At 43.0% G+C, this 27224-nt stretch overlaps 1 protein-coding gene across 1 annotated transcript in view; it reads right to left on the bottom strand.

Annotated features, from left to right (window-relative positions):
- The window catches only part of LOC126214946 (SANT and BTB domain regulator of class switch recombination-like), a 119407-nt gene that overhangs the window by 9531 nt on the left and 82652 nt on the right, over positions 1-27224 (bottom strand). Inside the window, exons 7-8 of the mRNA XM_049941583.1 lie at positions 17420-17570; positions 2160-2294 (exon numbers count right to left, since the gene is read on the bottom strand). Of these exons, the coding sequence (XP_049797540.1) occupies positions 2160-2294; positions 17420-17570 (286 nt within the window). The remainder of the gene's footprint in view (positions 1-2159; positions 2295-17419; positions 17571-27224) is intronic.

Genomic DNA, 27224 nt, shown 5'->3' with positions numbered 1-27224 from the left:
ACTTTCCCTATCGATCTTGTCCTTTGCCAATAACTTATTTGTGCCACACAGACTCCTTTTCTAGCTAGAAATTCTCGCCCACTTGTTACCTCTTGTTCACCTTGTCTGTTCTCACGATTTTTGTATAAATGTTTCCTGATTTTTCCAATCTTTTTCCACCATCTGCTTTTCTTTTTTGCCACTCCCATGGTCTCTAACACTCCAAACCGTCCTCTCTTGCTACGATGAATCCCATCATGTATTACATCTGTACTTTTAAAAAACATGCTTTTGCACTATCAAAACTAATGTCTTACATTCTATTTATTGAAACCTGCTTGTCCCTTGCAATCCTTCCCAAATATCTAACATTGAAAGCCCCTGTTTCTGAATGTAATCCTACTCTACACCAGCCTCTTTTACAGTTTCAAACACGGCAGTCACTTGCACTAACCTGGCTAATCTGTGACCTGTATGTTTCATCTGCCAATTTCCACTCCACCAGACTTCTCTCCTCCTACAAAATCCTACAGTTATCTGCCCCTCATGTTTCCTTGGATGGTATCATCCACCAAGCCAACATCAAACTGCAACAGCATGCAAGACTTCACCTCAAAAGGCTATCCCACTTTCTCCTAAACTACTTTGACAGTGGTGTTTCCTTTCTTGTCCCTCTGCAGCTCCCTAAACAACCACTCCTATCCTACAAACTGAGCTTGGCCAACCTCCTTAATATTCTCCTTCCATCACCATTGCCTGCCAGACCAATAATAACTCATAACCACAAGAGCCAGTCACAAGACTACAGCATTCTCAACCTCTTGTCTAAAGCACTCTTCTCTCCTGAATTATCTGTATTGTCCAACGGTCTCGCTTTCAGCCCTAAACCCGCATTTAATTGTGCTGCTTTGGTAAACGACCTACTTTCCTTCACGTATAATGTCAACTGGAAATATCACTTCGCAACCCAATTCCAAAACCTCCCCAACAGCAAACCTGACATTGAACCCTGCCTTGAACAGTTCTGACCATGATCGCAACTTGATTCACTACCTCAAAATCATACCTTACAAGCCTTCCAAAAAATCCACACATCCAGCACTGCTTCACAACCCTTCCTCAGGTCCCTACAACATGTCCCTAACCTGTCCTCTGCAGAACTCCAGGCTCTTCATCCCCTAAAAGCTGATGACTCCTTTATTATCCTCCCAGGAGACAAAGGATCTACAGCTCTGGTACTTGACCAATAGGAGTATGTTGGGGAAGGTCTAGGCCAGCTGTCTGACACCTCTACATGCAGCTTCTGCCATCAAGATCACATCCCTATAATTCAAACTGACCTGCAGTCCTTCCTTGAAATCTCGGGCCCCTTGCAAGGACCAACACCTCCATTCATAGAACTTCTCATCCCACCCAAATCAAGAAATCCCCCAGTGAGAACAGCAGTGCAACTTTGGAACTTTATTGTAGACTACCATGGGGAAACACAATGGGGACAAGAAGTGAAAACAGTAACCTCATAAAAGACACAACAATCAAAGTTACTCATTTTGACCAGAGCAGAAGGTTATGATGCAACCTCAACAGAATCTGCACTTCACAGGGAATATGAAGAAAACACTGTTTGAGTGGGGTATGGGAATGCCTCAGAATGGCCAAATACTCACTTTTAAGATTCACTGCAAGAAATGCATCACCTTACACCTGCAGCACTGGACTGGCTGAAGAATTGTAGCCTGTACCTGTGATATACTGGTATTCAGCTTTTAAATTTTAAACTTCTCTTTTTATCCATATTTTACTATTTCCTGTTCATCTATATATTATGTACCTGTCACTTATAATGAATGTGTACAGTTCATATGAAAATAAATAAATAATACTCACAGCTTGATGTTTTGAGTGATAATTAAATCTTTGTAAAAGCTACATGTTCCAAAGAACATGGCACAAATAACACAGCATGATTACAATTGGGACTGACAAAACTGTTCCCAAGCTCAAAGCATTTATTTTGTGGATGTTAAATTTATCCAAACATAATGCAGCTAACAATTTCAGATGCCACAAGCCAATACCACCTACACACTTATAGTTTTGACAGGCACCCCTTGCCCCTTCAAAATTATCTATGAAGAATATTACCAAAAAGCAATACAACATTGTTTAGCACACTTTACCTGCATCCTTTATGAGCAGCTCAGCAACCCATGACTTTGACAGGAAATTGGATGGAGCTGGTTGTGCAGGGGCCAGTTCAAGACCCTCCCACCAGTATTCTTTCCTGTTACCACTGTGACTAGGGTCACTGCAATCTGAAAACACAGTCTCACAGTAAATTATTGCACAGTTATTACTGTAGCATTTACAATTACCTAAATTATTAACCATGAATTGACCCAATATAAAAACATCAAAGTATATTCTACCTGACAAAAACGAAACACACAGAACACAAGTCAAATTTCAATGTATTTTTATACTCATACACATCATTGGCAAGTACATAACTCAACAGGCTGCTATTTTCTTTGACAACTAGAACATCTACCAGAGTATATTATTGTTGTCTATGTTTAGTTTGTTACCAGGCCTTGTAGGGTTATGTAACAAACGTGAACAGTGTCAGATTTTCAGTGATCACTGTGAAGGACACGGAGATGCAATATACCCATGTGAGACAGCATTATTAGCACTTGAGTGACATGTCACAGTGGTCAGCACACTGGACTTGCATTCAAAAAGACGGCGGTTCCAATACCTGCCTGGCCATAAAGATTTAGGTTTTCCATGATTTCCCAATATTCAGACAAATGCTGGAATGCTCTTTTGAAAAGTGCACAGCTGATTTCCTTCTCCATCCTTTTGTCATCTGAGCTTGTGCTCTGTCTATAATGACTGGGCTGTGGATGGGACATTAAATTCTAATTTTTCTTTTTCTTTACCTGACAGAGTTTGAAAGCAGCTTCACTGTGCATTTCCATTCAGTTGTCTGGTCAAATCATGGACCATCGTAGACACCTCGAACAAAAAACCATGTCCAGTTCTTGGAAGTAGACTCAGGTCACACCCATCTACAAGAAGGGTTGTAGAAGTGATCCAAAAAACTACCTACCATACAATATCTTTGACATCGATTTGTTGTAGAATCTTACAACATATTCTGAGCTCAAACATAATGAGGTATCTTGAACAGAATGGCCTCCTCAATGCCAGTCAGCATGGATTCGAAAACATCAGACATGTGAAACCCAACTTGCATTTCACTCAAATCACATACTGAAAGCGTTTGATCAAGGCAACCACGTAGATGCAGTGTTACTTGATTTCTGAAAACCATTTGACTCAGTACTGCACCTACACTTATTGTCAAAAGTACAATCATATAGGGTATCAAGTGAAATTTATGACTGAACTGAGAACTTTTTGGTAGGAAGGACACAGCGTATTATCTTGGATGGAGAGCCTTCGTCAGATGTAGAAGTGACTTCAGGTGTGCTTCAGGGAAGTGTGTGGGGCCCCTTGCTGTTCATGTTGTATATTAATGACCTAGCAAACAATATTAATAGTAAAATCAGGCTTTCTGCAGATGATGCAGTTATTTATAAAGAAGTGCTATCTGAGAGAAGCTGCATAAATATCCAGCGAGATTTTAATAAGGTTTCGACACGGTGTACATTGGGCAACTTGCTCTAAATGTTCAGAAATGTGAAATTGTGCACTTCACAAAAGGAAAAAAATGTAGTAGCCTATGACCATAACATCAATAAGTCAATGCTGGAATCACTCAATGATGTGTTGGTGAATGTGCCAACACCTTGTAGATAGAGGAGGCCGAAATGCACGCTATCTAACGCAGACGGGCGTGAATTCTGGAACAGGATAAGTAGTGAATTCTAATAAGAAAAGTATGCAGCTCCTTTGGTACTTATCTTTTAATCCATGCTTTGTATACATCGTTCTTGATGAGACATCTGGAGATTGTGGCGATACAAGTGAGACTCTTTAGATACAAGCTATCTAAGGCTAATGGCGCCTTGCTAAGTCGTAGCCATTAACTTAGCTGAAGGCTATTCTGTCTCTCAGCAAATGAGAGCAAAGGCTTCGTCCGTATAGGCGCTAGCAACGTCGTCGTACAACTGGGACGAGTTCTCGTACGTCTCTCGAGACCTGCCGTGTGGTGGCGCTCGGTCTGCGATCACACAGTGGCGACACGCGGGTCCGACATGTACTAATGGACCGCGGCCGATTTAAGCTACCACCTAGCAAGTGTGGTGTCTGGCAGTGACACCACACTCAACTCATACAAATACCTGGGTGTAACACTTCATAGGGATATGAATTGAAATGATCAAATAGGGTCAGTCATGGGTAAAGCAGGTGGTAGAGTTCGGTTATTTGGTAGAATATTGTGGAAGTGCAATCAGTCTACAAAAGATTCCTTACAAATCACTCATGTGATCCATCCTAGAATATTGCTCAAGTGGGTGGGACCTGTACCAGATAGGACTAACAGGGTGTATTGAACATATACAGAGAATGGCAGCACCAACGGTCACAGGTTTGTTTGAAGCAATTGAGAGTGTCATTGAGATATAGAAGGAACTGAACTTCAGACTCTTGAAGGTAGACATAAACTAACCTGAAAGTCTATTAAGACCTGGCTTTAAATGATTACTCCAGGAATATACTACAATGCATTACGTATTGCTCACATAGAAATTGTGAGGGTAAGATTATAACACTTACTGCATGCACAGAGGCATTCGAACAATCATTCTTCCTGCAATCCATACATGAGTGGAACAGGAAAAAACTTTAATAACTGGTACAATGGGATTTACCCTCTGCTATGCACCTCAAGTAGTTTGCAGATCGTAGATGTAGACGCGAACAGGAGGAAATCCTAATAACTGGCACAATGGGACTTACCCTCTGTTATGCACCTCTAAGTAGTTTTCAGATTGTAGATGTAGATGCAGATGTCCAGATTTGTGGGATACTTAAATGTGACAGTGGCCAGATGCTGGACTGCATGGAAACATGAAGGCAGTCACACTAGTTGTCAAGGTCCCAGTCAACCACATCCGACCACCACAATGGAAGATTGCGGTATTATCGAATAAGCAAACTGCAACCCCTCCATGTCTCCCTCTGGCATCTGAGGGCGACTAATGAACCTTCTGCGATATTCTCATCCTGCACCATTGGTCGGAGACTAGCAGCAGATGGACTAGGGAATTACCATTTCATGTGTAAGCTGCCATAACACCGTGGCTGGAGTTGGAGTGGCATTCTGATCGGGAAGCATGGACTGCTGACAAATGGTATCACATTGTGCAACGAATTGTCAAGTATGGCAGCTGACTTCTGAGGAGAGATCCTATTCTTCCAGTTTTCTGGATACACACAGCATTGTTACTCCTGGAATCATGACATGGAGAGCCCTCAGATATGACTTCAGCTCATGTAGTGATTATGGGAGCTCTGACAGCACAACGGTGTGTCACGGACACTCTGTGTTCTTGTGTGTTACCTCGAACTGCTTGTGTGATGTTGAGATATGCCTGTAGTCAGCCAGATCACCAGATCTGTCCCCGATAGAATACATGTGGGACCAGCTCAAATGTCAGCTCCATCCAAGTGCCAGTATCCAGAATACTGAGGACCAGTTTGTCTCAGCAAAGGATACAATGGCTTTATCACATCCTTCTCAACCAAATCAGTATGCACATCTGGGTCAGAGAGAGTACCACATAATACTGGTAACTGCCAAGTTCTTTGTATATCTGACTTTTTAATCACTGAATTTCCTCCTCCTCTTCTAGGTGCTTCACTTCCTCTTTTGTGTCTGCTCCTTCCCCTGTACTACACTATGGTGGTTACATTGTGGCAGCTGTTGCAGCTGTGGAGATAGTGATTGTTTGGTCATAGCTGCTGTAGCTGTGGAGATGTGGGTTTTTAAAGTGGTCACCATCACATCGTGGTGCATAGGAGGGCATCTTCTGTCTCTTTGGAATCAATGAATTTTCAAGGAAAAATTTCAAGACTGTGAGTTGTTCATGGATTGTTCAGTTGGTGAGCTCACTGCTCACTAAAGGCAAGGTTCTAGGTTTCAGTCCTGATGTTGTACACAATTTAAATCTGCAAGTCAATTTCATAATAGTGTACATCCCACTAAAGAGAGAAGCATTGATTCTGACAATATGTAACAAGTTTTTTACATTAGGATATCATCATCTGTGCGATCAGAGTGTGGTTGTCAAGGGCAAGAAATTTTGCAAACCCAATCTGCTCGTGTAGGTGTTGCATGATTCAGTGGTGGTGCTAGATGTAGAGGTAGCTGGTTTTAATCCCGATGACGGAAGAAAGTTTCACCACGTTTCTGACTGTCAAGGAGAGGAGGGATGGTGGTATAAAGTACATCATAATCACCCGACTCTGTGCCAGTCTCGTGGACTGAGGGCATGTGACACTGTTGATGGAGACATTAAATTCAGTGGTTCCTTTGGTGCTATTTGAGAGGAGTAGACCATGTGACAGCACAGTGTTTCATTCTCTCCCTTCTCTCTGATCAACATACAGCACATACACTATGTGGTCAAAAGTATCCGGACACCCCCAAAAACATGTTTTTCATATTAGGTGCATTGTGCTGCCACCTACTGCCAGGTACTCCATATCAGCGACCTCAGTAATCATTAGACATCATGAGAGAGCAGAATGGGGCACTCTGCAGAACTCGTGGACTTCGAACATGATCAGGTAATTGGGTGTCACTTGCATTGTACAAATGTGTTATAACGTCAAGTTGAACACATATATTTCAGAATGACACAACACACATAAGTCACAGAGTAAGTTGACAAGCAAGACTTGTGCACACATTAACATTCGAATGAGCACTGAGTCCCAGTCTAGCGGCCGCTGCTCGGCTGGCCGCTTAGGTGCCGCAGCTGCTGCATGGCTGGCAGACAGCGCCACACGTAGAGGACGCACGTAATTGCGTGGCGGCACTTTGAATGATTGGCGAGTCACAAAACTTTTCCCCCCTTTGAAATTGTTGCACTGGTCTTGATGGAGGTGTCCTGGAGATGGCTAACGTCCATAGGCATTGTTTGACTCGCCGTAAAGTCTCGAGGAGGAAGCTTCCCGTACAGACAGAAGTGTCCCCGATGATAACGGGTCGAGATGACAGGAGATGTAGGGGTCGAACCTGCTGGGGCCCCATGCACCAATCTGCCTGTTGCGGCAAGTCCAGCTGATATGACAGGAGACATGGGCGATGTGTCGGCGTCCGTTGGAGGAGGAGGCGAGTAGATTTGCTCTGACAGAGGATGGTCATCTAGTTCCTGCATGGGCACGTCTCCTGGTGGCGTCCGTTCTTGTGCTGGCATCGCGATGATGGTGAGAGGGCTGCCTTGTGAGTATTGAGAGATGCCAAGGTCCCGAGCGTCAGGTAGAGCCGAAGGTGGTGTAGCGGCATTCGGAACAGGCGTTGCCGGCACACGAGGCCGAAGCTGGTCCGAATGACGTACTGCAACACCCGTGTCCATCTGGATTTCATACAGGCGTCTGCCATGGTGTCGTAAGATGCGGCCTGGGCTCCATTTTGGCCGCCTGCCATATCCCCATACCCAGACGAGGTCGTCGGCGGTGAACCGGCCAAGTGAAGGCACCCGCAGCCGTGAGCTGGAAGGCCGCAGAAGATGAAGTAGCGTGTGGGGCTGTCGGCTATGTAAGAGCTCAGCCGGGCTGTGGTCGCCCATGGGGGTGAAACGGTAAGATGCCAGAAACTGGAGAAGCGCATCATCAGCAGCAGAAGAAGTCAGAAGTTTCCGCATCTGAGCCTTAAATGTGCGGACCAGTCGTTCAGCCTTACCGTTGGATTGTGGATGGAACGGCGGGGCCGTGACATGCATAACGCCGTGACGAGCACAAAAATCCGCAAATTCGGAAGAAGCAAATTGCGGACCATAATCAGTAACAAGAGTAGAGGGGAGGCCTTCCAAAGAAAAAATGCGGGCGAGAGCACTGGTGGTTGCCACGGTGGTAGGCGACGTGCAACGGACAATGAAAGGAAAGTTAGAGTAGGCGTCAATTACGAGGAGCCAATAAGTACCTAAAAAGGGTCCCGCAAAGTCAGCATGAATGCGCTCCCAGGGCTTCTCAGGCGAAGGCAGTGACCATGTGTGCTATTTCAGAGTCGATGCCAGGCCAGTACACATGACGGCGCACCAGAGATTTTGTGCGAGACACACCCCAGTGTCCTTGGTCAAGAAGGCGCAAGACCGAAGCACGCAAAGACGCAGGTACCACAACACGCGGCGAAGCATTGTCAGTGGAAAGGAGGATAACACCATCCCTAGCTGTGAGGCGATAGCACAAAGCGTAGTAGTTCCACAACGGATCAGAAGTCTTAGCGGACGGGCGATCTGGCCAACCCTTCTGAATACAGCATAAAACCTGGGAGAGGGTAGGGTCAGAACCCGTAGCAGCCGCCAGCCTGTCCCCAGTGATGGGGAACCCATCCACAACCCGCTGCTCGGCAACATCCAGGTGGAAACACAAAAGTTCATCCCTATTGAATGCCTGATCAGGACCCATGGGAAGGCGAGACAGAGCATCAGCATTTGCATGTTGAGCCGTTGGCCAGAAATGAATCTCATAATTGAAACGAGACAAGTAAAGAACCCAACGCTGGAGGCGGTGTGCAGCCTTGTCAGGAATTGTCGTTGATGGATGAAACAAGGAAACAAGTGGTTTGTGATCTGTAACAAGATGAAATTTTGAGCCATAGAGAAAAACACCAAACTTATGAAGAGCATAAATAATGGCCAAAGCTTCTTTCTCAATTTGAGAATACTTTTGTTGGGCATCCGTGAGCGTTTTGGAGGCATAAGCAATGGGTTGTTCCGAACCGTCAGAAAAACGGTGCGCAAGGACTGCACCGACCCCGTATTGAGAGGCGTCTGTGGCAAGAACAAGATGTCGGCCAGATCGATAAGTAGCCAGGCATGTGGCCTGTTTCAGCATAGTCTTCAATTTCTGGAAAGCCGCATCGCATGACGCGGACCAGTGAAAAGGCACGTTTTTATGCAATAGGCGATGCAACGGCTGAGCCACCGAAGCCGCAGACGGTAAAAACTTGTGATAGTATGCTACTTTCCCCAAGATGGCCTGGAGTTCCTTAACAGATGTAGGGCGAGGAAGGGCATCAATCACAGCGACAGTTTGCTGAAGCAGATGAATACCATCCCGAGAGAGTTGAAACCCCAAGTACATGATAGATGCCTGAAAAAATTGTGATTTCTGAAGATTAAACTTAAGACCGGCAGTCTGTAAGACATGAAAAAGTGTGCGGAGATTTTGAAGGTGTTCTTCAGTGGTGGAGCCAGTGACAACAATGTCGTCCATGTAATTGATACACCCAGGGACAGGGAGCAATAATTGTTCCAAGAATCACTGAAAGAGAGCAGGGGCGCTAGCAACCCCGAACGGCAAGCGTTGGTATTGATAGAGGCCGAAAGGCGTGTTAGGGACCAGAAACTGCCGGGAAGCAGCGTCGAGAGGAAGTTGATGATAAGCTTCCAACAGGTCAAGTTCTTCAGGTCGGGGCATAGGAAAAGTGTCGATGAGGCACTGAGCATTTACAGTGGCTTTGAAATCGCCACAGAGACAAATATCACCATTTGGCTTAGCAACGACAACAACAATGGAGGACCACTCACTGGAAGTGACAGGAAGCAAGACCCCTGAAGTAGTGAGACGATCCAGCTCCCGTTTCACCCAATCACGAAGGGCCACAGGAATGGGCCGAACCCGAAAAAACTTAGGCCGAGCAGTGGGTTTGAGCGTGATATGAGCTTCAAAGTCGTTTGCACGGCCTAACCCAGGAGAAAAAAGGGACGAAAATGTCATTGACAAGGAATCCATTTGAGCATAAGGAATAGCATCAGAGACGATATTGACAGAGTCATCTATGGAGAACCCAAAAACACGAAAGGCATCGTAACCAAAACGATTCTTTGCGTTACTCTGGTCGACCACAAATATGGGTACAGTGCGAACGACTGATTTGTAAGATACCTCAGCATTAAATTGTCCCAAGAGAGAAATCTTCTGCTTATTGTACGTCCGTAATTGCCGAGTGACAGGTGACAGGAGTGGAGAACCCAATTGAAGATACGTCTGAGAATTAATTATAGTGGCAGCAGAACCGGTATCCACCTGCATGCGAACATCTCGACCAAGGATTTGGACATTGAGGAATAACTTCCCTGAAAAGGAAGAAGTGCAATTGACAGACAACACAGAATCAGAATCAGCGTCATGTTTGTGAACATCATGTATGCGGTTGGATTTGCAAACGGAAGACACAGGCCTTTCTTTTTGCAATTGTGACACACAGCCCAACGTTGGGGACAATCCTCGCGTGAATGTTTCGTAAAACACCGCGGACATGAAGGAAGTTGCCAGGGGTTTAGCTGCAGTTTCTTAGCGGGTTGTTTACGGTTAGGCTGAGGCTGCGTGTGGGAGCGCACTGCGACCACGTCGGCCGGCGGGGACGTGCCGCACGCGTCGTCAACAGCGCACAGAGGTTGTATTTCCCCGACATCACCCCACACCTCTATTTGCGCCCCAGCAGCGCGAGAAATTTCAAAAGACTGCGCAATGAAGAGAACTTCATCTAGAGTCAGATTTGCCAACTGAAGGGCACGTTGCCAAACTTCTTTGTCCAGCGCCGACTGGATAACAGCATCCCATACCATGGAATCGGCATAGGATTCTTTGTGAACGTCAGTAACAAATAGACACTTTCGACTGAGGCTGTGAAGTTCAGCAGCCCAAGCATGATAGGACTGATGCGGCTGTTTTTGACAACGATAAAAGGCAACACGAGAGGCTACCACATGCGTTTGCTTTTGAAAATAGACAGACAGAAGTGAGCACATTTCAGCAAAGGACAAAGACGCAGGATCCTTCAAAGGAGCCAATTGCGGCAACAACCGATACATTTGAGGTGAAATCCAGGAAAGGAACAGAGACTTACATGGTTGTTCATCCGTGACATGAAATGCCAAGAAGTTCTGTCGAAGACGTTTTTCATAATCAGACCAGTCTTCCACCGTCTCGTCGTAAGGAGGAAAAGGAGGTATAGCCAAAGACGAGAAACGCCCCGCATTTGACGCCGTGACGAAATTGCGAATCGCCGCTGTTAGAAGCTTTTGCTGTTCAAGGGGACTTTGCAATAGTTGCTCGACAGTAGCCATGGAAAACTGTGGGTCAACGGTGAAAAGGAAAAATCCCATCCTCGTCGCCAATTGTTATAATGTCAAGTTGAACACATATATTTCAGAACGACACAACACACATAAGTCACAGAGTAAGTTGACAAGTAAGACATGTGCACACATTAACATTAGAATGAGCACTGAGTCCCAGTCTAGCGGCCGCTGCTCGGCTGGCCGCTTAGGTGGCACAGCTGCTGCATGGCTGGCAGACAGCACCGCACGTAGAGGACGCATGTAATTACGCGGCGGCGCTTTGAATGATCGGCGGGTCACAACAAAATGTACACGAGGTTTCCGCACTCCTAAACATCCCTGGGTCCACTGTTTTCTAAGTGATAGTGAAGTGGAAATATGCTGGGTTACGTACAGCACAAAAGCGTATAGGCCGACCTCATCTGTTGACTGACAGAGGCCGCCCACAGTCGAAGAGGGTCATAAGGTGTAATAGGCATACATACATCCAGACCATCACACAGGAATTCCAAACTGCATCAGGATCCACTGCAAGCACTATGACAGTTAGGCAGAGGTGAGAAAACTTGGTCGAGAGGCTGCTCATAAGCCACACATCACACTGGTATATGCCAAACGATGCACTGCTTAGTGTAAGGAGCGTAAACGTTATTGGATGACTTAACAGTGGAAAAACGTTGTGTGGAGTGACAAATCACTGTACCCAATGTGGCGATCCGATGGCAGGGTGTGGGTATGGCGAATTCCCGGTGAATATCATCTGCCAGCATGTGTAGCGCCAACAGTAAAATTCGGAGGTGGTGGTGTTATGGTGTGGTCATATTTTGATGGAGGGGGCTTGCACACCTTGTTGTGCTGTGTGGCACTATCACAGCATAAGCCTACACTGATGTTTTAAGCACCTTCTTGCTTACCACTGTTGAAGAGTAATTCAGGGATGGCGACTGTATCTTTCAACATGATCGAGTACCTGTTCATAATGCATGGCCTGTGATGGTGTGGTTACACAACAATTACACCCCTGTAATGGACTGGCCTGCACAAAGTCCTGACCTCAACCCTATAGAATCCTTTGGGATGTTTCGGAATGCCGACTTCATGCCAGGTCCCACTGACCAACAGCGACCCCTCTCCTCAGAGCAGCACTCCATGAAGAATGGGCTACCATTCCCTAAGGGACCTTCCAGCACCTGACTGAATGTATGCCAGTGAGAGTGGAAGCTGTCATCAAGGCTAAGGGTGGGCCAACACTATATTGAATTCCAGCATTACTGATGGGGGGCGCCATGAACTTGTAGGTCATTTTCAGCCAGGTGACTGGATACTTTTGATCACATAGTGTGTATGGTACCACACTGTACGCACATCCATAATAGTCACTTACAATCAACAGATGCACTGTGTGAGGTGGCGCACTGGTTAGCACACTGGACTCACCTTTGGGGGGACCACGGATTCAACTTGCATCTGGCCATCCAGGTTTAAGTTTTCCACAACTTCCCTACATCACTCCAGACAAATATCAGGATGGTTCCCTTTAAAGTGCATGGCCAATTTCCTTCCCCATCCTTCACACAATCTGAGCTTGTGCTCCATCCTTCATGAACTCAATGTCAATGGGACATTAATACCCAATATTCCAGTTCAACAGATACACTTAAGAGACAAACTGATACATTATGAGGAAAGGGGCCACTGTGCATGGAGGAAGTAATATCTTTTCAATTTGGTGACTGAATCCATCCCTTCAATTCTCCTAGCCAACAACGGCATACAACTCTTCTTTTCCCATACAGAATAAATGTGATGCAATAATGTATGCGAAAAATACTGGGTCAGTCCATAAGTTCATAGCATTTTTCCATAAGTTTAATAAATACAACAGATACCCATAAAAGAGGCTTTAGTTGCCAATAATATATTTTCCTTCACTATTTACAACACTCTGCCAATGATGTCGTAAATATTTGATTCCTTGATCTCAGAAATCATGTGGTTTTGAGGTGAAGAACTCAATGAACCATCTCTGGAGTGCTTTTTCATCCAGAAAGGAAGTTTGTTGAAGGCTGTTTGATAGTGTGTGGAAAAAGTGAAAACCTAAGGACACAAGGTCAGGTGAATAAGGGTGATATGGAATGACTTCCCAATTCAAGTCTTGTATAGTGTTTTTTGCTAATCTAGAAAATTGTGGGTGGGCATTATCGTGGAGTAGCATCACTTCACGCAGTCTTCCTGGTCATTGTCCTTGGATTGCACCTGCAAGACGTTTCAGTTGTTGGCAATAAATGTTAGTAGTGATGGTCATGTTCCAGGGAAGCAATTCACAGCACACCACTCCATTACTGTTACCCCAGATACGTAACATTATCTTTCGTAGATGTGCGCAGGTCTTTGTATGGGGAGTTGCTGCTTTGCTTGCACTCAAACATACCTTTGTTTTCCTTGTGTTAAGATAATGACACCATTTTTCATCACAGGTAATTATTCAGGATAGGAATGGTCAGTTTTGTTCATGAGCTGATTGGCGACGAGCAAGCAGTGATGCACGTATGATCACCCACAGATTTTTGTGATTTTGACTGAGAGCATGTGGTACCCATCCACCCTATTTTTAACCTTGCCCAATGAATGCAAATGTTAAGATGTGGTATGATCACAGTTCATCATATTTGCCAGTTCTCAAGTTCAATTATGTGCATCATTGCGGATTAATGCGTAGGAATGATTTGAATCAAATCCTGAAGGTCTTCTTGAATGTGGAGAGACTCTAATGTCAAAATGATATTGCTTAAAATGAGAAAACCATTTTCATGCCTTGCTGTGTCCAATGGCATTATCCTCATACATGGAGCAAATATTTCTGGCTGCCTCCACTGCTGTCACCCTTCTATTGAACTCAAACAGAAGCAAATGTCATTTCTCCACTTGGCAGTCCATTTTCTAGCGTCTACAGCTCCACTCACTGTCTCCAAATGACAAGATGACAATATGCAAACTCAAACAGTTTATATTTGTTAGTGACAATCAATAAATAAGCCCATAGCAACTGCAATACCACCATGCAAAACAAAAATGCAATGAACATATGCACCAACTTAATATATTCATAAAGTGTGAAAAATTTTCAAAACTGTTTACAAAGTTAATAAAATTAAGACTAAATAATTTAGGAGTAAAGATAACAAGTCACTGACACACACACACACACACACACACACACACACACACGCACACACACACGCACGCACACACACACACGCACACATATGGGCACAGTAACACAGGAAAAAGTGAAAGTTTCAGACCAGGCATGACGGAAGTCTGTGCCTAGAAAACTTTTTGAATTCTCTTCACAAGAGAATGTGGGAGCTGTAAATTTATATTTTCCAGACACAACATTGTACATCAGGGATGGAATATAATGACATGGAAAAAGGGACTTTGTTAAAAGATGCAAGGCATGTCTGGAGAATAAGTACCATTTCATTCTACAGCCACTGCAGTGCTAGTGTCGCAGTTTCACACATTCTCACTTGTCTCTCTGATTCATTGCCTTTCCAGTTGATTGTGTTGTGTTTATATTTGTTAGTGATCATTCAAAATGTTTAACACAATATCTGGGCCCATTGACTGTGAAGTGCGTTCAGTAATATGGTTTTTGAACACAAAGAGTGTTAAGCCAATTGAAAGTCATTATCAGCTCGTAGATATTTATGGTGAAAATGTAATGACTGATGGACTGGTGAGAATGTGGGTGAGACAGTTCAGTGGTGGATGAACCAACATTCATGACAAAGCTTGGAATGGGCGGCCTTCTGTTGTCAACGATGGTTTGGTTGAGAAAATGAATGAGAAAATTTATGAAAATAGACAGTTCACAGTAAGAATGCTTCGTGATGAGTTTCCATAGATTTCAAAAATTGGTTTGCATGAGACTTGTCACTGGAAATACTTAAAGATGTCCACAAAATGAAGCGACTTGGCAGTGCTTTGACATGTCTTATCCAATGTAGTGATGAGGGAGATGAACTGTGAATTGTGACCAGGGACGAAACTTGGGTTTGCCGTCTCACTCCAGGATCAAAACAACAGTCAACAGACAGAAGGACTCATGATCCACCAAATAAACAAAAATTCAAAACAACACTGTCAGCACAAAAAATAATGTGCACTGTGCTCTGGAACAGAAAAGCTTTCTGCTTGTTAAGTTACTTCCCAGAAGTAAAATCATCAGTATGGTACAATACTGTGAAACACTGAGAAGACTTTGGCACACAATTCAAAACACAAGGCATGTAATGTTCAGTCAAAGTATTGTGTTGCTTCATGACAGTGCATGTCTCCATTATACTGATGTCACTCAAAACCTTATTCAACAGTTCAGGCGGCAGATGTTCGATCAGTCACCATACAGCACTGGTCTTGAACCTTCTGACTACCACTTGTTCTTGAATTTTAAGCGGGATTTTGGAGAAAGAAGGTTTGACAGTGGTGACAATGCAAAAAATGGTGTTAAGGACTGGCTGTCTTCACAGGTGGCATCTATCTATGATGAGGGCATAGAAAAGTCGGTTTCTTGCTATGTCTGGACAATGGCGGCAATTATGTAGAAAAATTGTTTAAGAAATGCAAATAAATCTGGCTTTGAAAAAGGTTTTTATGAGGTTTTTTTCTCTGAAGCAGTACTCGCTTTCTGGACATGCCTTGTAAGTGCATTTTTTAACTAAAAAACAATTATATTTATTGACAGGATGAGAACTTCTCATATTTACCTTGTATCTATATACTATGCTTTTGTTGCTGCTGACTCTTGACCATTTAGATGCTGCTATCCTATATATACAGCTATGTCTAATTATTTACAAATGTCTGCTTGTGTCTGTGTATGTGCGGATGGATATGTGTGTGTGTGCGAGTGTATACCTGTCCTTTTTTCCTTTTTCCCCCCTAAGGTAAGTCTTTCCGCTCCTGGGATTGGAATGACTCCTTACCCTCTCCCTTAAAACCCACATCCTTTCGTCTTTCCCTCTCCTTCCCTCTTTCCTGATGAGGCAACAGTTTGTTGCGAAAGCTTGAATTTTGTGTGTATGTTTGTGTTTGTTTGTGTGTCTATCGACCTGCCAGCACTTTCGTTTGGTAAGTCACATCATCTGTGTTTTTAGATATATTTTTCCCATGTGGAATGTTTCCCTCTATTATATGTCTAAATATATTTGCGTATGCCACAAGCCTCTACACAATGCAAGTCAGAGAATACTTCGTACTAATGTCAGTGATTTTCCATCCTATTCCATTTGTGTATTGAGCAAGGAAACAATGTCAGTTTGTAAGCCTCTGCACGCTTTATAGTTTCTGATGTTTTTCTCATGATCCCTATGCAAGCAGAATAGTTGCACAGACTATCTCAAACAAAGGATTTTCTAAATCTGCCACATAGGGCTTTGCTAAAATTAAGTTGCCTTTCTTCCAAACATTCCAAATTAAGCTTTCCACGCATCTCTGTTCCAGCTACATATGGGCTTTACTGACCCTTTTTATAATCCTAGCACTATAACTCTGATTTTTTTAATGTCTGTCATCATGCCTACTTGATAAGAACTACAAACACTAGAACAACACATTGACAAGTTGTACTAGCATCTTGTATGCATATTCATTTACAGATACAATGCACTTCTGCAGAATCCTTCCAACACATAAATCATTCATTCATTTACCTAATACTGAATTTTAGGTGTTCATCCCATTTCACTTCACTTAAATGATGTGACACACTCCAAATGTTCACCACTAATCTAATTGTGTGCTACCGCATACTTTCTATTTGTTACAGACATTATCTTACATTTATCTACATTTAAAGAGAACTGTCATTCATTACACCAAGTGAAAATTTTGTCTTAAGTCTTTCTGCACTTCCTTACAGTCACTCGATAATATACCTTTCCATAGATAATAGCTTCCTCAGTGAACAATTTCTATTGCTTCAAGCTATTTGAATTAATCACTTTAACAATGTGTTTAATTATTATTCTGAGTAGCAGCATGACTGAAATATGACATATATGTGCATCACGTGGAAAATTCTGCAAAATTTAAGAAATACGCATAAGACAAATTTTTCTATTGTGGCTGTTTGTACTTAGATGTTATAGAAAAGCAAGTTTTATTACCATTTGGGCTGATAAAATATGTTATCCTTTCTGGAAACATTAGCTGTGGAGGTTCAACAGCAATTTGCTCCATGTGTGCCACAAAAACATTGTGAACAGCTGAATCACATATTGATTCCAGTTCTAGAGTGTGAGTTTTAAACTGACAGCCCTGCAATGAAGAGAAACACTTTATTTACTTATTAAAACAATGGAAAGTTCAGGTAGGAATATCAACAGTATTACAAAAAGAATATAATGCTGCTCACCATAAAGCTGACACATTGATTTGCAGACAGACAAAGCAAATAGCTGTTGCACATCTAGATTTTGGCCAGAGCCTTCTTCAAAAAAGAAAACTCATATACATTCACACAAGCAAGCACATCTCACACGCACATGTTGCTACCTCTGGCTGCTCCTACCAGACCAACAGAATCCCATTTTTTCTCCCTGATAATTTGTGTTTGAAGACATTAATGTTTGGTTCAAACAATGGAAAATCCAGGATCTAATGTAACAATATTAGAGAAGGAAAGTTGGTACTCACTATATAGCGGAGATGCTGAGTCACGATAGCCACAACAAAAAATATTCACATAATTATAGCTTTCACACACACACACACACACACACACACACACACACACACACACACACACACACACAAACACAACTTGCACACACGTCTGCAGTCTCAGAAAACTGAAACCACACTGCGAGCAGCAGCACCAGTGCATGATGGGAGTGGAGACTGGGTGGGGATAAGGAGGAGGCTGGGGTGGGGAGGGGGAGGGATAGTATGGGGGGATGGTGGACAGTGAAGTGCTGCAGTTTAGACGAAGGGCAGGAGAGAAGGTGGGGTGCGGGTGTAGCGGAAAGGAGAGAAATAAAAAGAAATTAAAAGACTGGATGTAGCGGTGAAATGATGGCTGTGTAGTGGTGGAATGGGAACAGGGAAGGGGCTGGATGGGTGAGGACAGTGATTAATGAAGGTTGAGGCCAGGAGGATTACGGGAACGTAGAATGTATTGCAGGGAAAGTTCCTACCTGCGCAATTCAGACAAGTTGGTGTTGGTGGGAAGGATCCATATGGCACAGGTTGTGAAGCAGTCATTGAGATGAGGGATATCATGTTTGGCAGCATGTTCAGCAACAGGGTGGTCCACTTTTGGCCACAGTTTGTCGGTGGCCATTCATGCGGACAGTCAGCTTGTTGGTTGTCATGCCTAAATAGAATGCAGCACAGTAGTTGCAGCTTAGCTTGTAAATCACCTGACTAGTTTCACAGGTAGCTCTGCCTTTGATGGGATAGGTGATGTTAGTGACCGGGCTGGAGTAGGTGGTGGTAGGATGATGTATGGGACAGGTCTTGCATCTAGGACTATTACAGTGGTATGAACCATGAGGTAAGGGATTGGGATCATGGGTTGTGTAAGGATGGACGAGCATATTGTGTAAGTTCAGTGGACGGTGGAATACCACTGTAGGAGGGATGGGAAGGATAGTGGGCAGGACATTTCTCATTTCAGGGCACGACGAGAGGTAATCGAATCCCTGGTGGATAATGTAATTCAGTTGCTCCAGTCCTGGATGGTACTGAGTTACGAGAGGAATGCTCCACTGTGGCCGGACTGTGGGACTTTTGGAGATGGTGGGAGACTGGAAAGATAAGGCACAGGGGATTTGTTTTGATACAAGGTTTGGAGGATAATTATGGTGAGTGAAGGCTTCAGTGAGACTCTCGGTATATTTTGAGAGAGACTGCTTGTCACTGCAGATGCGACAACCACGGGTGGCTAGGCTGTACGGATGGCACTTCTTGGTATGGAATGGGTGGCAGCTGCCGAAGTGGAGGTATTGCTGGTGGTTAGTAGGATTATTATGGACAGAGGTACCGCTGTAGCCATCTCTGAGGTGGAGGGCAACATCTAAGAAGATGGCTTGTTGGGTTGAGTAGGACCAGGTGAAGCAAATGGGGTTGAAGTTGTTAAGGTTCTGGAGGAATGTGAATAGATTGTCCTCACCTTCAATCCAGATAGCAAAGATGTCATCAATGAATCTGAACCAGGTCAGGGGTTTAGGATTCTGGGTTTTTAGGAAGGATGCCTCTAGATGGCCCATGAATAGGTTGGCATAGGATGGTGTCATAATTTTTGTTCACTCACATTTCGTTTTAGCAGAGCAATTTTTGTTATTTTTGGCACAGCTGCATTTAGATAGTCTTAACTACTGACAATAGTGCTCAGAATAATGAAAATTTAAGCTACTGTAGTTTATGTTATCTAAAACATTTTTCACTAAATTTATCATACTCAGCTCTAGTGAAGCATGTGTCCGTTACTCTAATGTCAGAACTTATTATATTTAAATTATCATACGAGTTTGATACATCCATGAGTTTCATGTTTACTACATTATTTGATAACTGAATGCAGTCTTGCACTGCCGGTATTTCTGTGTGGAATGATTTTTGTTTTATGGGCATTAGGCCATGGTCCAGGGCATAATTCTCTGCCCAATATTTTGTCTTCCAAGGCTTGAGACATCATAAGGAGTTTTAACTGCCTGACATTTTATCTTTCAATACTGCAGACATCATCAGAGAGTTTAATGACTCAGAAAGCAGTTAGTCTCGAAAAAGCTTAGCAAGCTGAACTGTTTGTATTTATCCATGCAATGGTCAGTGCATGACACAGATACACATAAACGAGGGGTATGCACCCTTTTAGCTTACTTGATCACACTAGAAGAAGACAAGTACTTTTGAGGCACACATAGTATACTTAACACTACTGACTACTAACAAACTACATATCTGCACCTATATCTATACTCTGCAAACCTTCGTCAAGTGTATGGTGGAGGCCACAACCCAGTTATTAGGATTTTTTGTGCTGGAATTATTCTAATCTTATCCTCATGATCCCTATGTAAGCAATATGTAGGGGGGGTTTAGTATATTCCTCGAGTCATCATTTAAAGGTGGTTATTGAAACTTTGTTAATAGACTTTCTTGTGATAATGTTTATCTCATGGAGTGTTCCATTTCAGTTTCTTCAGTATCTCTGTGACACTTTCCTGTGGATAAAAAAAAAAACTGTGACCATTCATGCTGCCTTCTCCATACATGTTCAGTATTCACTGTTAGTCCTATTTCGTACAGCAATATTCTTCAACTGGTTGCATGACTGATTTGTAAGCAATCTCCTTTGTAGACTGTGTGCACTTCAGATGTATTCTACCTCTAAGCTGAAGTCTACCACCTGCTTTACCATGACAACCTACGTGAGCATTCCATTTCGTATCCCGACAAAGTGTTACTCCCAGGTATTTGTATGAGTTGGCCAATTCCAATAGTGGCTCACTCATATTACAGCCATAGGATATTATGTTTCTCCATCTTTTGAAGCAAACAACTTTACATTTATGAACATTTAAAGTAAGTTGCCAATCTCTGTACCACTTTGAAATCTTAGCAAGATCTGACCAAATATTTATGCAGCTTCTTTCAAATGCTACTTCAGCTTAGATAACAGCATCGTCTGCAAGAAGTCTGAGGTTACTATTAATATTGTCTGCAAGGTCATTAATATACAACATGAATAGCAATAGTCCCAACACACTTCTCTTGTGCACACCCAAAGTTACTTCTGCATCTACTGATGGCTCTCCATCTAAGATAAAATGCTGTGTCCTCCTGACCAAAAAGTCCTCCGTCCAGCCACAGATTTCACTTGATAGCCCATATGATTGTACTTTTGACAATAAGTGTAGGTATGCTATTGAATCAAATCAGAAATCAAGAAAAACTACATGTGGTAACTGCCTTGATCTAAAGCTTTCAGTATGTCATGTGAGAAAAGTGTGAGCTGGGTTTCTCATGATTGATGTTTTCAAAATTCATTGTTGGTTGGCATTGAGGAGATCATTCTTTTCAAGATATCTCATTATGTTTGAGTTCAGAATATTTTCTAAGATTCTACAACAAATCAGTGTTAAGAATATTGGAAGGTAGTTTTGTGGATCAGTCTACTACTCTTTTTGTAGATGAGTGTGACCCTAACCTTTTGCCAAGAACTGGGTGCAGTTTTCTGTTCTAGGGATCTACAACAGATTATAGTTAGAAGGGATAACCTGTAAAGGAACATTTGAAAACAGACTTAAAGCTCCTGTTGATGTCTCAACCGTTAGGAGACAGCATGTTGGGCAGAAAACTATGCCTTGGACCACGGCCTAATGGTCATAAAACAAAAATCACCTCACATGTCAATACCAGAAATGAAAGCCTGCATTCAATGATCAAAAACTGGTGAGCAAAAAGAAAAAAAAGGGGGAGTGAAGGGGGGGGGGGGGAGAGAGAGAGAGAGAGAGAGAGAGAGAGAGAGAGAGAGAGAGAGAGAGAGAGAGAGAGAGAGAGAGACAGAGAGAGAGCGGCTCATATGGCAGCAGTTTCAGATTGAAAATTTCAATGTATCATAACTTTATATAAATGCAATTTTTTTTCACTGGTCGTGTTATAGATGCTCACTTCTTGGGTCACATTTATACTTGCTTTGAGCCACTAGCAACCCATGGTATGGACACCCCTGATATGAACAGTTTGGCTTGCTGAGCTTGTTAGTGACAGTAACTGCTTTCTGAGTCATTAAAGCCTCTGATGATGTCTTCAGTATTGGAAGATGAAATTTTAGGCAGAGAATTATGTCTTGGACCACAGCCTAATACCCATAAAACTAATATCATCAATATACTATTTGAATTTACATCTATACAAACGGCATTAAATATAGTAATGTCATTAGGACCAACTACACTACTTAGTCTACCCCTGAAAAACATTACATCAGCATTTGGTGGGTTTGATCTCATGATGCAATGCATAATTTTCAAAAATTAGCAGGATAATTCCATATTTTCTTTTGTTGCTACACCTATACACATCGCAGGAAGGCATATTGCAGCTTTCTTGATGAAGTTCATTGTCCAGTGCTGACAACAATATTGCAAACAGCTACCAATAAATGACTGTGCCTTGTTTGAAATTGTAGCAACTTGAGGATTGACCGATCGGACCTGAACAGACAAATGACTAATTGTGTGTGACATATCTTTTGCACTGTGTTTTCTGGATTAGGAAAGTGTGCACTTTTGTTGTGTAGCAAGCTATTACATGATGTTAAAGAAAGTGGGTTAAAAATGTATATCCTCAATGGTGTGTGCCTAACCATTTAGTGTTTTGTTTACATTTTGTACCAACCAAAAGGTTCCTATAGTGGTGACCCTGAGCACGAATATGAAGTATGGATAACCTAAACACAAGCAACAGCATCAACAAAGGGGACCTTATGTGGCAACATAGCCATTACCCCTTGTAGCAGCAGGTACTTCCACAGTACAGCTTCCCACACAGTCAGCATATCCAATAAAAGGTAGGACAGCACATCGTGTTAAGCTGCCATTGTTCTTGATTATGTGACTAGACTTGTGATTTGCTCAAGCTGAAAGCATTTTCAGCTAACATGGCATGAGTAACAGTACACTTCAGTTTTGCTGTGTTAATGTTCTTATGAACACAACTCAGACATTTCAGAGGAAGTTTGCAGAAAGTCTCTCATATGCCCAGTCACGTTACTTTAAGAACATGCCTCTTCAAACATTTCCATCTACACCTGAGGCAAGGCTGCAGCCATTACTAATGACAATCAATTGGAAAACAGATCCTCCAAGTAATTATTGTAAGAGGTTTGGTCATTGGTGGGTTCTGATCTATTGCCAGAAAATTTATAATGGATGCTGTGGCTAAAATAACTTCCAACAAATGTGCAGTTAGTTCTGGCTGTGGATAAAGAGCTGCCACTCACATCATTAGCAGATAAGACAGAAGCCATTGCAGGTTGCTTTCAATTTAATGTTGGCAGCATCACAGCTAGGGTCAACAAGGCAGGTAGCCCCAAACCACACACACTAGAGGTGGAGCCAACTGGCAGTCCAGAAAAGCATCCAGATAGACACATCTGAGACCTACATATTAGCTAGGGGAGAGCAGCAAAGTGCTCAGCATGCAGATTGCAACACCACAAAATGTGCAACATTATGAGACAAAATGCAAAGCAGATAGCGTCATATGTTTAACAGTCAACAGGATGCTAGGGCAAGTACAGATGAATCCTACGGGTGCTGGTGTCATCAATGTTTTGGAGTTGAGGCACAAAAATGTGTGGCTCCTAGCAACCACCCAAATGCATTTGACCATCACTAATGGGTGCTAGCAGCAATTGTCCTACTCATAATTGTTGCCCATCCTCTCATTCCCCTGCCGTGTCTAAGGTGCTGGTTCTTCAGGTGATGCCTGCAACCATTAATGCCTATAGTGTGCACTCGGATGCACAATTCATGAAAATGTCCATGACTGGCTCATCACCCAAGCTCCCTTCCTTTGGAACAACTGTAGCAAATCAGCTCAGGTCACACATATCTCTGACTTCAACAGCCACTGGTGAAGTCTCCCACTTAAATGCAACACAAGCAAGAGCATCAGATTTCTTATCTGGGCAAGATATAGCCCACAAACACTTGACAATGTTTGCACCCAAGCTAGGTGCAGAACTGATAAAAACAAGATGCCACTGAATGAACTTCATGCCAGGTTGAGAGGAACTGAGATTTGAAGAGATGCACATTGAATTCCAAATGAATTCAGGTGAATCACACATGTTGGGTCAACAGCTACAGACAATAGGTTTCATGCAAGCATTCAAAAATCCACAAAGGCTTTTTGTGGTGGGCAACACATTAGGAACCCATTTTTTGGTTGACACTGGTTCTGACCTCAGTGTGCTACCAGAACATTATTTCAAGGCAAATGATGCTGTGGGACTGCAAAGACAGTTTCTGTGGATATTCACTGTGATGAGTGTCAGTGAACCTATTTTGCAGGCAGACTTCTTGCATCACTTTCAACTGGAAAACTCACTGAGGCAAGACATATCAATAGACAAATTCATGAAGGAGAAGTAGCACCTTTGGGAATCCAATGGGCATTGCCTTTACACACAATGTTGAAGAGCAACAACACTTGGCACTTGAGTGGAGAGTACTGAGCACTGAATGCCAGAATGGTACCTGAGAGGGGCCTTACCATGTGATGGGTTTTAAGAATGCCACAATGGTGGCATAAGTTTTCAACATCATCAGTTTCACCACACCATATTTGCAAATACCGGTTGTGTCAGAAGACTAAAAAAGACTGCCATCATCACTCTGTTCGGCCTGTTTGAGTACCATCGCATGCTGTATTGTTTCAAAAATGCAGCATAAACTTGGCAACATTTTATACACCAGGTTATCTGGGGTCTTGATTTTCTTCTTTTGCTATGTGGATGATATTTTGGTGTTTCCAATGTCACTAGAACAACAGGAGAAACACCTTTGGCAGCTATTCCAATACCTAAACATACATGGATTAATCATTAATAGGGAGAAATGTGTATTAGATAAAAGAAGCGTCAAATTTCTAGGTTTTGAGGCATCCTATAGGGGCATTGCCCCTTTGCCAGAAATGGTAGATAATGTTTGAAATGTGCTGTTTCTGAAAACGTAACAGAGACTTGTGGTATTTCTTTGGTATGTGCAATTATTAAAGGTGGCACCTACCAAAAGCAGTGGTACTACTGGTGCCATTCACAGAGTTGTTAAGAGGAAAGTCTACAGCTGGGAATAGAAAAGTGAAATGGAATCCAAAGCAGATGATGGCACTCAACTCTGCCAAAGACTACATGCCATGGGCTGTACTACTCACTTATTCACATCACAAGTCGCCTACTATCCCAATGGCAGGCAAGTCAAGTTGCTCTATGAGCCATACTGCAACAATTAGTCAATGGCCTGTGGTGGACTTCGCCATTTTTCTCTCGGTTGCCTATGACAGCAAAATAAAAATGGAATGCCACTGATAGGGAATTGTAAGCTATATATGTGGTGATAAAACAGTTTCTGAGATCAAATGGAGGGAAAACACTTCACTGTTTACACAGATCACACTCATCTCACGGCCTTCTCCTCCAAGATAACCACTTGTGGACCATCGAGACAGAACAGATAAGCTGAATACATTTTGCAATTCACTATAGATGTGTGTCACTCAGCTTAAAAAAAAATTTGGTGGGCAACTTCCACTCTCCGTGCTGTGCTAGCGTAAAGGTGGTCCCAGCAGAGATCGTCACTGAACATCAGTCTAAGGACCCAGAACTACATTCGGTGTGGGATCAGGGGAAATGCAGCCTTGTTTTGTCACAAATACATGTGCCTGAGCTAAATGTTCCATTATGGTGCAGCACACCTCACAACCTGCTGCGCATTTTCGTACCACACCAGTTGCGACAACCAGTTTTGAAGCAATCCATACTTTATAGCACCAAGGGGTATGGGCCACAGTTAGGTAGTTAAGAAAAAAATTAGTCTGGCCAATAATGGAGAGAGACTGCCACAAGAGGGCGAAGTATGTACTGGATGCCAACAATAAAAGACTGGCTAGCACCTTGGCACCACAGTTACACATACAACGAATTTCACACACACACATGCATGTGGACTTGGTGGGCCCACTGCCTCATTCCAATAATGATTGTTATTTGCTAATCATAATGGACCATTTTACTTGAGAGCTGGAGCTTTTCTGTTTGTGATATTGCAGCTGTAACTGTGGCTGGAGCATTGGTTGATGGCTGGGTGTCCCGATTTGGTGTTCTCCAAACAATTACTACTGACCACTACTGAATCATTACAGTTTCAAGAACTACTATGTGTTTACTCACATACTAGAACTACCAGTTACCATCCCACGAGGAACAGGATGGTAGAGCAGCTATATTAGAACTTGCAGGCTGCCCTCAAGTGCACAGGCTGAGGCTTTAGCCCTAGTACTTATGGGTTTGTGGACTGCACTGAAGGAAGATGTGGACTACACTCCAGCCCAGCTGGTCTATGGTAAAAATTGAAGACTGCCATCTTAATCACTACCAGCAAAGCCTCAGCTATTATCACAGTAAGAGGAAATTACAGAGTTTGGGAAACAAGTAGAAGAGAATATGGCCCTGCTCTGCCACATAGCATCAAACCTGTTTTTATCCATAAGAACTTGTACAAAATCTCTCATATTTGGTTGCAGGATGATACTCTCTGCTCACTGTTATACAAGGGTTGGAACTTTAATAGTGGCAACTATTTATTTGCAACTTGCACAAAATAGATACATGTTTCAAAGTTTTACTGACATTCAAAGTAGTCTCCAGCATTGTGTATCGCCTGTTGCCAGTGATGTGGAAGTCGTAGGATACTCTTAGCAGTGCCAGTTGTGTTGACCATTTGAGCAGCATGGTCTATTGCCCGACGAATTTGTAGCAGTTCTGAAGCAAATGCCGTGAAGTGTTTCCTTCAGTTTAGAAATCGAGTTAAACTCAGGAGGGCTTAAGTCAGGTGAGTGTAGTAGGTGGTATAGCACTCAGCAGCTCCATCAGTCAAACAAATCAGTAACAGCTTGCACTGTATGTGCTTGAGCATTGTCCTGCAAAATGATGGTCAGGTCCTGCAGAAAGTGTCATCACTTCTGTCTCTAAGCTAGTTGTTGGTTGTGTTCCAAAAATGAACAGCATAGAGACAGAAGTGATGACACTTTCTGCAGGACCTGACAATCATTTTGCAGGACAATGCTCAAGCATGTACAGTGCAAGCTGTTACTGCTTTGTTTGACTGATGGGGCTTCTAAGTGCTATAACACCTACTGCACTCCCCTGACTTAAGCCCTCCTGTGTTCAACTCGATTTCT

Source organism: Schistocerca nitens, chromosome 12, assembly GCF_023898315.1.
Source record: "Schistocerca nitens isolate TAMUIC-IGC-003100 chromosome 12, iqSchNite1.1, whole genome shotgun sequence".
NCBI classification, from domain to species: domain Eukaryota; kingdom Metazoa; phylum Arthropoda; class Insecta; order Orthoptera; family Acrididae; genus Schistocerca; species Schistocerca nitens.
The sequence above is the reverse complement of the archived record's forward strand: the minus strand, read 5'-3'. Positions and strand labels throughout refer to the sequence as shown.